A 16,113-nucleotide genomic window follows, 5' to 3' on the forward strand; every position below is an offset into this window, starting at 1 on the left:
CATGAAATAGGTATTTTTTCTGTTTTGTGCTCTGGTACATTATGAGATACATAGTTTACCACTGGTACACAGCAGGTTATTAATGAATATTGGCTGAGTGAGTGATTATCTGGGACCTTCACATTGTCATGGAATCCCAGGGACCTTCCTGGCTCCCAGGAAGCGCATGAGGCTTCCCAGCATGGGTACCCTGGGTCTCTCTTTCACCATCCCATTATAAAATCTGTTTGCTGTGGTTATCGTGAAAGGGATGTGAAGAACTAAACAACACTAAGAGTGCAGAGGTTTTCTCAATCCCTTGAATTGCTCTAGCAACCTTTAAGCATTTATGCACTGAGTCTGTATTATATTACTCGGTGTGTTTGTTTTGTGTAAATTCTTATTCATATAAAATCTGTTTCTTTAAAAAGCCTATGAGATAGATTAAGAATGATGACGTTTAATTCTTTTACATCACACCCACAGTGCTCAGGAATCTACTCTAGAGTCAAACAGTTTTTTAAATAATATTGATGGCTGTGGAAATAAGTTTTTCTCTTGATTAGCTCCAGTCAACTCTTTAAAAGCTATATTCCTCCATTTAAAGCAGAGATCAGTGAACTATAATCTACCACGTGTTTCTCTAAATAAAGTTTTATTGGGACACAGCCATGCCCATAAGTTTACGTATTGTCTGTGGCTGCCTTTGCCCTACACATCAGAGTTGAGTAGTTGTGACAGAGACCATGTAGCCCTCAAAGCCTAAAATTTTACTATCTAGCCCTTTACAGAAAACCTTGCCAACATTTGATTTAAAGTAATTCACTTCAAAACCAAATAATCTGATTTTCTCACTTCTCCTAATTATCAACAGCCTTGTTTCAAACCAACCCTCCCACTAAAACCAAAAGAGGAAACAAACACAACAAAGGCTTGGGGAATTACCCAGGTAGCTAGGACTTAACAAGCAAAAATTCCAGAAAGATGGGACTCTCAGGGTGATAAACACAACACTCAACACTATTTTTCTCCTGACGTCACTTGCCTAATTCACAGCTGTGGCAGAGAGGCTGTGTAGGACCACAGCCAGTCTCATAGTGTTAGGGAGACAAAAATTGGGATTCAGGGCTTACCAAAGAGGAGGGGCTTCAGACTTGGTATGAGATGCAGCCTTAGGAGAAAAGGTTAAAAGAAAAGCTCTACAAAAATTGAAGCCCAGCACTAAACCTGCTCATTCTGATTGGATTAAGTCCTCTTTGCCTGCCAGAAGCAACAATAAGTTTTTCTGGAAGGTGATAACATCATCTAGGGTCTCAAATTATATCTACAAACACCTATCATACAATCAAAAATAAAAGGACATGCAAAAAGACAATAATTGGACAAAAATCAAGAGAAATGATGGACTATGGAAATAGGCCCTTGGAGAATCCAGATTTTGGATACATCAGATGTGTTTAAAAAAAAAGTTAACTGTGATTAATAGGCTCAATAAATTGAATTATAAGATAAAGAATTTAAAGTAAAAGTTTAAGGAATAAAAATATTTAAATAAAAAATTAGATTATAAAATAACCTAAATTAAGGGTTTGATAAAGGGTTTAACAGCAGATTTCACAAAGTTGAAAAGAGAATGATTAAACTAGAATATAGGTGAGAAGAAAATACTCAGAATAAAGCAGAGAGAGTAAAAGGGATAGAAAATATGGGAAAGAGAGTAAGAGATACATGGGACAGCATGAAAAGGTCTAAGATACATGTAGACGGATTCTGATAAGAAGAGAACATGCAGGAAGGGGGAGGGCAATGTCTGAAGAGATACTGACAAACATCTTGCCAGAACTAATGAGAGATATAAAGCCATAGATTCGAGAAGTGCTATAAACCTTAGGAAGATAAGTAATTTAAAAACTACTCCTAAGCACATCATAGTAAGACTGCTTAAATTCAGAGGAAAAGAGGAAATCTTAAAATAAGCCAAAACTAAAGACATCTATGTGGGCAGGGCAGGGTCAGCTCAACATAATCATTCATAGCCTGAGTGGGCAAGGAAGACATCCACACAAGAGAACACTCCAGTGTAGGGTGACAGAAACCAAATAACATGAGGAGGACGTCAATCTAGTACAGGGTCTCAGATCCCAAGCAAGGGGAGGAGCCGAGTACACATGCGTGAGGGGATGACAGCAAAAAAAAAAAAAAAGTTGGTTATATATGGTTATTGGTTGAATAAGTAAACATATTAAGGTTAATGGAGACCAAATTTCCGACTGTTGGAGAAGGGAGTTACAAATTTAACAAGGGAGAGAATTGGAATAATCCTTGTAGCATTAAATTAGAATTGGATATATTGATGTGAATTCACAGGTTTCAGTGTGTGTGTGTGTGTGTGTGTGAGTGTGTGCGCGCTGGTGCACTGAAAGTGCTTTCAGTGCTTACCCACTGAAAGAGTCGATGATACCCCAATATCAGCAAGCACACCTAGCCCAGATCTTGGCTTACCCACTAAAAATAACAGGGATCCTTGGAGAAACGGCAGGTTTCAGGGCTGGGGCAGAGAGAGTGGAGAATAAGTCTGAAAGAATGATGGGGTATGTCAAAAGGACACAGAAACCAACTTGAATGGACTTTTACTAATAAAATCTAGGGCAGCTTGAGAATAAAAATAAATAATGCTATAAATATTATGCTCAAGTATCAAATAAAATAGTGATGTAAATAAATAAATAGATAAAAATTTGATGAGAAATAAGATTATTTGTATAGTTTCAAAGTACCACAATACACTTATTAAATACAAAGGGGAAAAGAATAATAGTGGAGAAGCCCTGAAGATACCACATTAAACAAGTAATCAGAGTGATCACGATTAGTAATGTAATAAACTGAAATCACGCACATGGTAAGATCAAATGAGAAAAATCTTTTTGAAATATTAATGCCAAAAGGTGAATGACCTATATCTAATCATGAGGAATTATAAGATAAACCCACACGAATGGACATTTTACAAAATAACTGGCCTGTAATCTTCAAAAGTTTCAAAGTCATGAAAGTCAAAGAAAGCTGGAAACACACCAGCTTGAAAGAATCTAAAACAACTGTATACAACACGTGACCCTGGATTGCATCCTTTTGTTACAATGAACATTACCGGGTAAATTAGCAAAATGTGAATGGGGTCTGTTGATTGGATGGAGTAATGAATCAAAATTAGTTTCCTGATTTTGAGGGCTGCTCTGTGGTTTTGCAGGAGAGTGTCCTTGCTTGCGGGGAGTATGCACTGAAGTATTCGGAGGTAATGAAGAAGAGTATCTGCCGATTTTCTTTGTACTTTTCTTGCAACTCTTCTGTAAATTTAAATCATTTCAAAATTAAAATATTTTATAAAGATGACATTTAAAAGCTTGGGGGATAGAGTTAAAATCGTGATCATAGGAAAACGTATAGCCTTAAATACATAAACAAGAAAAAGGCTGAAAATCAGTGATGTCCATGTTCACATAAAAACGTTAGTAAAAGAACAGCTATGAACGCCTCCAAAAGTAGAAAGGTAACAATAACAAAATGAATAAAATAAAAACATAGAATGGAAAGAATTGGCAAATCAAAAAATTGGTTCTTTGAAAAGACAAATAAGGGAATGTTGTCTGTGTTTTTAATTTTAGTCGTTCCAGTGAGCGTGCTGTGGTTTTGTCATCTGTGATGAACAATGATGTTGAGAATGTTTTCATGTTCTTACTGGCCGTTAGTAGACCATCCTTTATGAAGGACTATTGAAGTCTTCTCCCTTGTCTGTTTATTTGTTTGTTAATTTATGTGAAAGGCAGAATTCTAGATGTCTTCTATGACTTTGTCCCCTGGTAACACTCCTGTGTCAATTTTTAAAATACTGACTGTTTCCAGCAACCATGCTAAAATTACTTGTTAGTGTGATTTTTTTCGGGGGGGGGGGGATTTTTTTAAGCTTTTCTACCTACATAGTCATGTTTTCTGCTCATAAATATGATTTTACTTCTTTTTAATCTTTATGCTTTTTTCTTCCTTTCCTTATTTAAGTGGCTGGAACCCTCATTACAATGTAGAATAAAAGTGAATGACAAATATTTCTTACCTTGTTCTCAATCTTAGGGAGAAAGTATTCAATCCTTATTGATTATATATGATGTTGGTTTCAGATTTTCCTATACTTCCTTTATTTGATTATGAAAGGTTTCTTTTAACCCTAGTTTACTTAGACATTTGTTTGTTTTTAAAATCTTAAATGGGTATTGAATTTTTTAAGTTTTACATCTATTAAGATGATATTGTTGAGGATAAACATTGATTTTTAAATACTAAAACAACTTTGAATTTCTTGGGAAAGCTTTATTTGGTCATGATACATTGTTCTTCATTTTTAATTTTTGATATTGCTGGATTTGATTTCCTAATATTTCATTGACGTTTTTTACACTTACATTTATGAACAATATTGGTCTATTATTTTCCTTTCCTGTAATGTCCTTGTCTGGCTTTAGTATGAGAGTTATACAGGCATCATAAAATGAGTTAGCAGATGTTGTTCCCTCTCTACTTTCTGAAGCAGTTAGTGTAAATTGGTATTATTTCTTCCTTCAGTGTTTGATAGAATCACCAGTGAATTCCTATGTGCCAGGAGCTTTCTTTGTGTGAAGAAATTAAATTCTCACAATTTAATTAGAATATCAAGTTAGGTTTTTCACAGGTGCAAGACTATTCTGATGTTCTAGTTCTTGTGCCTGTTTCAGCAAGTTGTGTATTTCAAAAAAATTTTTCCATTTCACCAAAGTCACTGCATTTATTGGGAAAATATTGTTCTTATTATTTCATTATTTGCTGTTTTAATGTCGATAGGAAATGTGGTGATTTCCTCCTTTTAAATTTTGAATTTGGCATTCAGAGTTTCTTTTTTTCTTAGTCAATTATACCATGAATTTAGTTATTTTATTAATTAATTAAGGGATATTGATCTGTAGTTTTCTTGTGGTGTCTTCACCTTCTTTGGGTATCTGGGTTACACTTAAGGCACAAAATGTATTATAAGTTGTGCTACTTTAATTTATAACTAAATATATTTGGTCATCTGAATGACCAATGTATATTTCTCATATATATTTGGATTTCATCCATAGTTCTTGGCTACCAGCTCCCAAAACCCTTGGAATTTCCTGAACAATAAAAGCAGTGGGAGCATCTTTTGTTGTAATACTTGGGCTCCTGTCTTCAGTTCCAGAAGTGAAATAGTTGTTCATAATAAGCCCCTCTCCACCACAGCTGGATTTATGTTTAAGAAGTGACTTTTGACAAACTCCTAAGAATGGGTGCTGGGTGACAGAAGAACCAGCTGTGTGATCAGAAGCCTGGAACTTTCGATCCTCCCACCTCTAAAGAAGGGAAGGGGTTGAAGACTGAGTTCAATTACCAATGACCGATGATTTAATCAGTTATACCTATTAATGAAGCCTCCATAAAAACCAAAAGGACAAGGTTTGGAGAGCTTCCAGGTTGGTGAACATGTGGGAATTTGGAGAGTGTAGCACCTGGAGAGGGCATGGAATCTCCGCACCTTTTTCTCATACTGTGCCCTAGGTATTTCTTCATCTATCTGGCTGTTGGTTCATATCCTTTAATATCCTTTGTAATAAACTAGTAGTCAAGTAAGTAAGTAGGTTTCCTGAGTTCTGTGAGTCACTCTAATAAATTAATCAAACCCAAGGAAGGGGTCATGGGAATTTCTGTATTATAGCCAGTTGGTCAGAAGTATAGGTAACAACCTGGACCCGCGATTGGCATCCTGAATTGGAGTGGATGGTTGGAACCTCCAATCTGTAGCTGATTGGTCAGAATCACTGGTAACAACCTGGGCTTGTGATTGGCATCTGGAGTGGAGGGCAGTCTTATGGGAGTGAGCACTTTACCTGTGGAATCTGATGTTATCTCTGGGTAGACAGTGTCAGAATTGAGTTGAGTTGTAGGACACCCAGTTGGTGTCCGAGAATTGTTTGGTAGTGTGGGATTCCCACCCTGCCAACAGTGGAGTTGGGTTTGGGATACTATTAGAGGTGTTCCTTCCTCTTTTATTTTCTGGAAGATTTTGAGTATAGGTGTTCATTTTTCTTTAAACGTTTAGTGAAATTTACCCATGAAGCCCTCTGGTCCTGGACTTTTCTTTGTTGGGAGGTTTTCATTATTTACTTTTTACAAGTCTGCTCAAATTTCTATTTGTTGTTTAGTCAGTTTTGGTAATTTGTGTTTTTTCTAGAAAACATTTCATTTCATCTAGGATATTTAATTTGCAGGCATACAATTGTTCATAGTATTCTCTTATAATCCCCCTTAATTCTGTGAAGCCAAAAGTAATGTTTCCATTTTCATTTCTGATTTTATTGTACCTTCTCTCTTTTTTCTTAGTCTAGACAAAGGTCAATTGTGTTTTCGTTGATCCTCCCTATTGCTTTTCTATCCTCTATTTCATGTATCTCTGTTCTAATCTTTATTATTTCCTTCTTTCTTCTAATTTTGGGTGTAGTTTGTTCTTTTATTCAAGTTCCTTAAGTTGTAAAGCTAGATTATTGATTTGAGATCTTTCTTCTTCACATGTCCCTTCCCCACACATTCCCTCAGCATCTCTCAACATCATCTCACCCACCAGTATACTTGTTATCATCCATGGACTAACATCAGCACATCATTATCAACCTAAATCCATAATTTATATTGAGTTCAGACTTTGTGTTGTATATTCTGTGGGTTTTGACAAATGTATAATGAAATGTATCCATTATGACAGTATCATGCAGAATAATTTCACTGCCCTAAAAATCCCCTGTGCTCCTTCTATTCATCCTTCCCTCCTTTCCTCCAAAATCTGTTGCAACCACTGATATATTTACTGTCACCATAGTTTTGCCTTTTCCAGAGTGGTTTTTTGTTGTTGTTATTCCTTGTTTACTCCACTACTGCCTCCTTGGTGTTTAATTTTTTGTAATGTCATATTGATTCCTTTCTCATTCCCTTTTGTGTATATTTTTAAGACAGTTTCTTAGGAGTGGTTACCATGAAGATTCCCATTGGCATCCTAAATTTAAAACCATCTAGTTTGGGTTGATACCAAGTTAACTTCATTAGCACACACAACTTTTGTTACAATACAATTCCATCTCCCCCACCATCACCTCTTGATGTCACTCCTGCAATCCTGTGGAAACTAACCCAAATTAGGAAACTGAAGGCAAAAGCAACTGATAATACAACAGGAAGCTGCCATTAAAAAGATGTAGCTTACCTTAAGATTAAGCGCATTTCTCCCATATATCTGACAGTTTACTGTGGCCAGGTTGGCCATGGCTGTTATCGTTTCATATCGTGTTGCCACAACAGTCTTAAAGCCTTCACCTTGTATAGTATGTGTCACTGTTGTTTCTATCTTTTTTGACTTGATACCTAAATAAACAAAACGGGAGACTTCAATGTGTCATCACTTAGAGTGAAAGTTAAAAGTTATTTATGTTAACAGTGAGTCTTCATAAATAAGTTACCTGAACACATCCTTTGAGAGAGAGTCCCCATAAACTTCACCCACCCAATCTCAGTTGGTTCTTTGCCAACCTTTTTTTTTTTTAATATTAGCTAGCACAGTTGTCTTTCAGAAAGAAAACAATAAGCTGGTAGATTTCTACCTGGATAACTTGGGTTCCACCAATCTCCGTCTTTTTGTACTATATGTAAAAATATCTTTTTAAATTTTATTGTGAATTACAGAAACAACTTCTTGCTTCACAGAACTAATAAAGGACATCCTATAAGCATTAACTCAGATATAGATCACCTCCCAAGGAACAACTTTGCTTTCTTCCTTAATATCACCTTGATGCATGATTTAAATACCTTATGTAATTCAGTTCCTCCCTCAGTTTAAAGATCTCACACAAGAAAGGGAAAAAATCCAAACGACTCAAGAGTAGCCAAACAGAGACCACCTACGTTTACTTTATTATGACCCTTTTCAGTTTTACCTTTCATCAAAAATGGCCTGGTCCAAAAAAAAAAAAAAAAAAAAAAAAAAAAAAAGGTCTATTCAAGTATACACCCAGATGTGGCAGGAAAATATTTTGAATTATATTTTACATCCCCAGCCATTCTTGCTGCACGACTTGCCACAAGATCTTTTATAATGTCAATAATTTGAAAGATCTCCATAATACTGTCTCTAATAACGTGTTAGATTTCCTTCAACTAGGCTGTAAGTATCACTTTGATTTAACAAGGGTTGGTTTGGAGCTTTGTTAGGGATAATCTCTTTTAGTTTTCTCCCTTCTCCTAGAACATCATCCTTATTCTCAAGGCATGGGTCCTCCGGGTCTTCAGCTGAAGGTCCAGTGTCTGTATCAAGACCTTTCACTTTGGCAGAACTTGAAGTCCAGTAACTGTCTCCTGTGCGACTGTCAAAATCGATGCTCGGTTCCTTAGCATCTCAGCAGATGTTTCCTGCCGTGTTTTTTAGAGTACTGTCCTACACATGCACAGCTTAGGAATCAGCCAGCACCCGTCAGGGAGTCTTTATGTGGATATCTGAATTCAGTTCTCTCCTCTCGGAGATACTACCCCTCAAATCCCAGCAGTATTGTCAGCACTGAAGTCTGACCGCTGCCTCCTTAACCCAGTCATACTGTTGCTTTCCACCTGTGCTCTATTCTCCAGCGCCACAAGTGCCCTCAGGCAAAAGCCAAGATCAATGTACAGCTAATTCAGCTTCTTTCAAGGATTGCAGCCACTCAAGTCATGCTTGCAGTGGTTACTCTCCAGTACCTTCAATGGCTATTTTCTGTATTTGGCGCAGCTTTAATACTTGATTTCGGTAGGAGGGTTTGTCTAATACAAGATACTCAGTCTTGGACAGAATCAAAAGTCAGTGGGGGTGAGGAGGGTGTGGCTCGGTAGTAGAGTGGGTGCTTAGCATGCAGGAGGTCCCGGGTTCAATCCCCAGTACCTCTATTTAAAAAAAAAAAAAAAGTCAGTAGGTTATTTAAAAATCTGTATCTGATCATTCTAATACCTGGAACTCCTGTGGGTATGTTTCTACTGCTTACCATTTCTGCTGGTTTTCATTTATTTTGTTTATTTGTGTGTCTGATAACAGTGAATTGTTTACTACACACTGTATTTGTGAAATTGTTCATAGAAATAATGTGAGGTCTAGGATGATGTAATCTTTCTTTAAAGCTGATTTTTCATTTGTTTCTGCTAGGTCACATGGCATGCAGTTAACTCTCATTATTGCATGTCTATCTTCCCCACCCGAATAAGACTTGAGCTTTTATGTTCCCAGCATCAGTACAAAGTTGGGTTTAGAGTCAACACTTTAAAAATTGTTTCTGAGTAAACAGCTTAAGGAACTGAAAATGAGGAGGGCCGTAAATGTGAATCTCACACACACATATACAAAGATACAAAATCACAAATACTTTTGTGGAGAGATAATCATACATACAGTTTTTAAAAGAATGATATAAACCTAGCACTTACCTTCAGGTAGGCTTAGCATGCTTTGCTTCGGGATACTTTCTTTACGTTCATGTTGTGCTACACGAGTTTCTAGAAAAAAATTTAAAATAGGATTTTTTTTTAATTGAAGTATGATTGATTTACAATGTTGTGTTAGTTTCAGGTGTACAACAAAGTGATTCAGTCACACATACGTGCATATATATATATGTAAATCTACTCTTTTTCAGATTCTGTTCCATTATAGGTTATCACAAGATATGGGATAGAGTCCCTGTGCTATATAGTAGGCCCTTGTTGGTTATCTATTTTATATATGTTAATCCCAAACTCCTAATTTATCCCTCCCCACCCCCTTTCCCCTTTGGCAACCATAAGTTTGTTTTCTACGTCTGTGAGTCTAAAAACGGGATGTTTAGATACATGTGAAAATTCATATTGAAGGTGCTATGAGTTCATTATAATTGTTCATCTTTTAGTGAATTGAGATTATCCATGGAAATGTGCTCATGAAGGCGCCCATCAGCCTTGGCATTCTCCATCTAGAGTTCATGTGGACCACCTTATGAATGACTGTTCATTCATACTGCTCCTTTGTATTAGCTTTTCTGATCCTTTGAACTACTTTGTCTGGTTCCCATCACCACCATCTGGTGATGCCCAGTCTGGGTGGGGTGCCCAGTCTGTCCTTGGCAGACCTGCAGGGTCAGGATTTCTGTTACTGCATTCTGTCCCATGTAGTAAATGTACAGGCAAAAAGTGATCCCAGCAGCCCATCCTGCAAACCCAACGGGGGAGCCACCATACGCTTGCACGCCCTCTCTCCCCTTCGCTCTACTTGACCTCATCATTACCGACCATGTTGAGACTGGACTTACCTATCACAGACTGTCTTAGAGGTTTCCTGGGTAAAATTGGTAACGGTATGAAAACGGGACCTGGAAAATCACTAATAGTTAGTGTTGCTGCCTGCTTTTGTTGTAAACAGTGAAACCACTGTCCTTCTGCTTTAACAGGTGTAGTCCTTGGGACAGGGATTGCCGCACTTAGACGCAACAGGGGCTGCTTAAAACTGTAGGTAGTGCTCTTGCATAAAAGTAGATGCTCAGCGTGAACTTCCTTGAGTTTGGGAGTAGGCGTTGAAGAAGGGGCACAGGGACGTCTGGGGAACTCTGAGGAGACAATCATAATGTCTTTAAAAATATTATCGGCGTAAGTATTTTTTATTTTTGATGGCTCTTCTGGTTTCCTTGAACTTTCTATCTTGCTTATTTGTTTCCCAAAAACTCGACTTGAAGCTGAAGGACACATTGGGAAAAATATGGAACCAGTAGCAGTCTCTGGAATGTGCCAATAGACGTTCTTAGAAGTTTTCTTGAGTGTTGAAAGAGTAGTCACTCTTTCTCGTACATGATGATCAAGATGGAGATTTTGGATATTGACAGGGGGTTGTGATTGATTTCCTGAAACAACATCAGGAAAACGAGTTTTCTCTCTTTCAGTTAAAATGGTTTTATCTTGAACAAACCGTGCACGTGGTGGCTTTGTTTCAGCAGCTTTGACTAAACCAGAAAAAGAAAAAATAAAGCACAATTAGATTATACTTATCAAGGTGTCAGAAGCAAAACTATTAATGTCTTAGCATTCATAGCTTTCCTTTATCCACCTGTCCTCTCTCCGGTTCTAAAAATGTTTCTGTGTATACTTTCTCAGCTATCAGGACGTTTGTTGAGCCGACTGGGATAAAGTTTGAGCGATCAGCTGGAGAACTAAAAAGGCTAAATTGGGTTGCAAGAACGGAATTGGCGGAGAAGAGCAGGACATAAAGGGAGACTTTTGAGTGGTTGCTGCTAATACTCTCGCCATGTGGAAGGGCAAAAATGACTCGATGAAGTTTTGCCTATTTATCATTTACCATTATCTCTTTCTCATTTGAAACTTCTTTGAGCAAAGATTTACGTTTCTTTTCAATGCTAGATATCAGACCCAGGTGTCTTTTGAACATGATAACATTCTGATACAGGCTACAAGGAACCACAGGTTCATTCATGTTACAATAGTAAGTGTTCCTTTCTCTCTTAGGTCCAGAAAATGCACTGTGCCTGCATTATTTTTTTTTCTTAAACATTTATTATTGTTGTAAAGAAGTCTTTTTCATGAGAACAGGTGTCACATTTATGTAAAGAAACACTGGTTATGGCTATAGAAGCACATTTCACTCAGCTGCTCTGGATGAAGGATGCTCAACTACGACTCTGAACCCAGCAGTCTAATATTCACAGTGTGCTGGCTGCCATTTAGCTATTTATACAAACGTGCCTTTAAAAAAAAAATGTGCCCGCACAGGGTGGAAACGCCAAGGGCCTGCTAAAAAGAGAAGCCTAGAAAAGATAAAATTGCCCCAGCAGTTCTGTTCAACAGCAGTCTGTGAGCGCGGGGAGTTGGGGGGCGTGGGGAGCGGCACTACATCAAGGGTTGCCTTCTCTTTCCTGGGTCTCAGAATGTTCCGTGACATTTTCGTGTGTTGTCTCCGTTGAGTACAATAAATGGTGAGGACGTCAACATTCTAGTGAGGAAATAATAGATTCATTAAGGCAAGATTTGCAAAGAGATGGTCAAAGCAAATCCAACTCTCACCCATTGTCTGTATAGGAGAGGTGGCTAGAGGACGATCTGCGTTGAGAGAGAATCCAGCCATTGGAGTGCTGTGTGTTTCCCTGACCCTCCCCTCCTCACAGTGGGTGCAGGAGGAGGGTTGACCCCCACCTCAAGCCAAGTGAGAGTCCCACTCTTAGAGACCCATCTCTAGAGAACAGGAGTGTAGCCACAAGGAGAAGAGAACATCTCACCGTTCCCACCGGCATTCCCCTCCCCTCCATAAACCTATGTGATAGCAAAAATGGATTGCCCCCCCCCCCCAGTGCTGTGGCACAGCTGTGGCGAGGCGAGAGCATCCTTACAACTACTGGACCTCTATCTGCGGGCATTTCAGTGGGGTGCAGAAGCTGATGACTGACTCTCACCTTCACTCTGAACTCCTTAACTCTTCCCCACTCCGAGCCCCACCTACGAAGATACCAGAAACTCTGACTTAGGGAAGAGAAGTAAAAGAACAAGGAGGGAGAACTTATCAGGCCCCTGTTTCCCTTGGCTTGTCTAAAAATGAGCAGACCTCGCCTGAGCTGGGAGAAAGGGCAAGGTTTAATTGCATGCGAGATGAAAGCACTGATTTAGGTTGGACTAGCTGTTTAATATCTAAAAAGGAGATGAGGCTAATGGATGAGCGTGACTGGAAGAGCCTTGGGAGAGCTATGTGTGCCACGTGAGTTTAATGCTTCCTTCCTTATAAGGAACTAATCAAAGCCAGCTCATTCAATAAAAGGGTTACTACTACTATCTTCAATTTTATTTTCTCTCCTATATTAAAAAAAAAAAAAAGATAACATGAGCAAAATCTAGGTGATGCTGGGTTTAACACCAAAACAACAATCCATGAAAGAAAAAATTGGTTCAGTTGGACTTAAAATTTAAAACTTGTACTCTATGAGAGACATTGTTAAAAGGATAAAAAGACAAGCCATGCACTGGGAGAAAATATTTGCAAAACACACATCTGATAAAGGACTTGCATCCAAAATAAAGAGCTCTTAAACTCAACAATAAGAAAACAACCCAGTTAACACAGCTCCTCCAGCTTCCTTTTGATTAGTGTTAGTATGGTATACTTCTCTATCCTTTTACATTCAGTCTTTCTGTGTTTTTATATTTAAAGCAAGTTTCTTGCAGACAATATATGGTTAGCGCTTGTGTTTTATCTACTCTGACAGTTTCTGTCATTTAACTGGTACACTTAGACCATTCACATTTTAATAAATTACTGACATTGTTGGCTTAACATCTGCCACATTTGGAAACTTTTCTATTCATTGCAGTTGTTTTGCTTCTTTTTCAAAACCTTCCCTTCTTTTTCTGTCTTTTCTGGTTTTAATTGAGAATTTTACTATTCAGTTTCTCTCCTTCAGTTTCTCAGTTTCGTTCCTCTCTTAGCATACCAGTTAGACTTGTAAAAATGTTTTAAAAGTGATTGCCCTAGAGTTTGTAATCTATATTTACAGCGAATCTAAGTCTACTTTCAGTTAACACTCCACCACTTACTAGGTATGGCAAGCATCTTTTAACATAGTATTCCCCATTCTTCCCTCCCACTGCATAGAGCATCACTGTCATTCATTCCATTTGTCCCTGTGCTATAATCACCTGCTACATCGTTGCTATTATTGCTTAGAACAAACAGTTCTCCGTTAGACCAAATAGGATCACTTATTCCTTCTCTGACACTCTTCTTCTAAGTAGATCTGAGTTTCTGGCCCGTTTCACTGCATACAGAATCTAGTTTAGTGAGCTTTATTTTTTTTTTCCCCTTTCAACACTTTAAATATTTCACTCTACTCTTTTCTTGCTTTGCATGGTTTCTGATAAGAAATTCAATGTAATTCTTATCTTTTTTCCACTACAGGTAGATACTTTTTCTCCCTTTCCTTTGGCTTCTTTCAGGAATTTCTCTTTGTTTAAAAACAAAGGTTTTAGTTTTCTGCAGTTTGAATATAATGCACCAAAGTGTGTTTGTTTTTTTTAATTTATTCCAGTAGGTGTTGCCTGAGCTCCCTGGATGATCTGTGGTTTTTTTGATCTGTCGTTAATTTTAGAAAATTCTCAGCCATTATTACTTTGAGTAGTCCTTCGGCTGTCTTCACCCTTTCATCCCCTCTAGTATTCCCCCTTGCATGTATGTTACACCTTCTGTAATTTTCCCACAGGCCTTGGTTATCCCGTTCTTTTGTTACTACTCTTTTTATTCTTTGCACTTTAGTTTGAGAATTTTCAGTAGACCTATCTTCAAGCTCACAGACCCTTTCCTCAGTCATATCCTGGCTACTGATGAGCCCATCAAAGGCATTTTACATTTTTATTAGTTTTTTTTAAATTTCTGGCATTTCCTTTTGATTTTTCCTTACAGTTCCCATATCTCTGTGTACACTACTCACCTGCTATTGCATATTATCCACTGTTTCAATCAAGACTCTTAATATAACAATCATAGATATTTTCAATTGGCTGTCTGATAATGCCAGAATCTGTGCAATATCTCAGTATGGTTCTGGTGCTTGCTTTTTCTCTTCAACCATGTTTCTCCTAGCCTTTAAGCCTGCTTTGTAAATTTTTTTTAATTGAAAGCTGGGACTGATGTATCAGGTAATAGGAACTGAGATAACTGTGGCTGTGGTGTCAGAGACTTGAGTTTCCTTGTTTTGTTTTGTTTTTTTCCTCCTTTGTTGCCTTTGGGCTTCCCTACAAATTCCTTCTTAAATTCTGCATCTTACAGCTCTCTCAGGTGTAATCCACTGTTACTATATTGGAGCCCTGCTGATATGGTGGAAAGGTACTGGAGAAAGGAATCATTCTATATTCTTATGTTTAAATCTGAGTTTTTTAGTGTACCGAAGTCCCTGGGCTGTGGCTTTCAGAAGTGTTTCTTAGTCTTTTCCTCCCCTTACAGAAGTCAGGCTCCTGGGGGTTAGCGTTATCTAATTTGCCCTTCCCTCAGGTCAGGCAAGGCTCTGGAACCTAGTTTCCCTTACAGGGCAGGTATTTGTAATGGAGAATACTCTGGGAGTGTTAAAAAAAAAAAAAAAAAAAGGTTACTTTGTCCTTCCTGGAGGAAACAGGAAAATTTTTTTCTCTGATCCTCATGAGAACCTTGTGGGATTCTTTGAGGTAAAACCCATGGCAGCATAGAGGCCCCAGCCAAAGACTAGGATCTCAGGAGTTTTTAACTCTCAGAACTAGTCCACACTCAACCTCCAGTAATTTGTCAAAATTAGCACTTACGTGTTCCTACCAGTTACTGGCTTGAACATCTTCTGATCCTAATAAGCTGATCGCTGTGAGTCTCTCTATTTGTCTGTCTCTCCAGATTTCAGGATGGTGATTTGCTCTGTGACCTGATTCTCTGATGGGTCTAAGAAACTCACTGATTATCAGTTTGTTCATTTTTTTCTTGTGAGGATGGGAGTGATTACTTTTAATCTCCTTACGTTTTGAACCTGAAACTGGAATTCTCTCGTTTACTTTTCAGAACATTATGACCTGGAATTTGCCACTTCTACTACTATCAAAACCCATCACAAAGTTATTATTGACATCTTATTACTAAATCCAATGGATATACATCATTATTTATCTTTATTTGACCTCTTTTTAGCATTTGATATTTTAACCCACTCTGTTCTCCATGAAAATTCACTCTTCCCTTGGCTCCAATGAAAACACTCTGTCATTTCTCCATTCCCACCACTCAGGCAATGTATCTTTCCTGTCTTGGCAAATGCTCCTCTCTTTCTCAATTTATGTATCTTAAACCTTATACAATATTTATCTTTCTTCAGAGAAACCAACTTACTGTTCTCATTAATTAATTCAACAAGCATTTAACACCTACCATCTGCTAGCTGAGAGTACAATCACACAGCACAAACCTTATTACCATCAAAGATCTCACAATGTAGTGCAGAAACTAGGCAGGTAAACAGTTATACCAGAGAACGATAC

General features: G+C 37.9%; 1 protein-coding gene across 1 annotated transcript in view; it reads right to left on the reverse strand.

The window, feature by feature from the left end:
* The window catches only part of LRRC63 (leucine rich repeat containing 63), a 33,021-nt gene that overhangs the window by 14,478 nt on the left and 2,430 nt on the right, over positions 1-16,113 (reverse strand). Inside the window, exons 2-4 of the mRNA XM_010951606.2 lie at positions 10,383-11,066; positions 9,526-9,594; positions 7,286-7,443 (exon numbers count right to left, since the gene is read on the reverse strand). Coding sequence (XP_010949908.2) covers positions 7,286-7,443; positions 9,526-9,594; positions 10,383-11,066 — 911 coding nt within the window. The remainder of the gene's footprint in view (positions 1-7,285; positions 7,444-9,525; positions 9,595-10,382; positions 11,067-16,113) is intronic.

Source organism: Camelus bactrianus, chromosome 14, assembly GCF_048773025.1.
Source record: "Camelus bactrianus isolate YW-2024 breed Bactrian camel chromosome 14, ASM4877302v1, whole genome shotgun sequence".
Lineage (NCBI taxonomy): Eukaryota > Metazoa > Chordata > Mammalia > Artiodactyla > Camelidae > Camelus > Camelus bactrianus.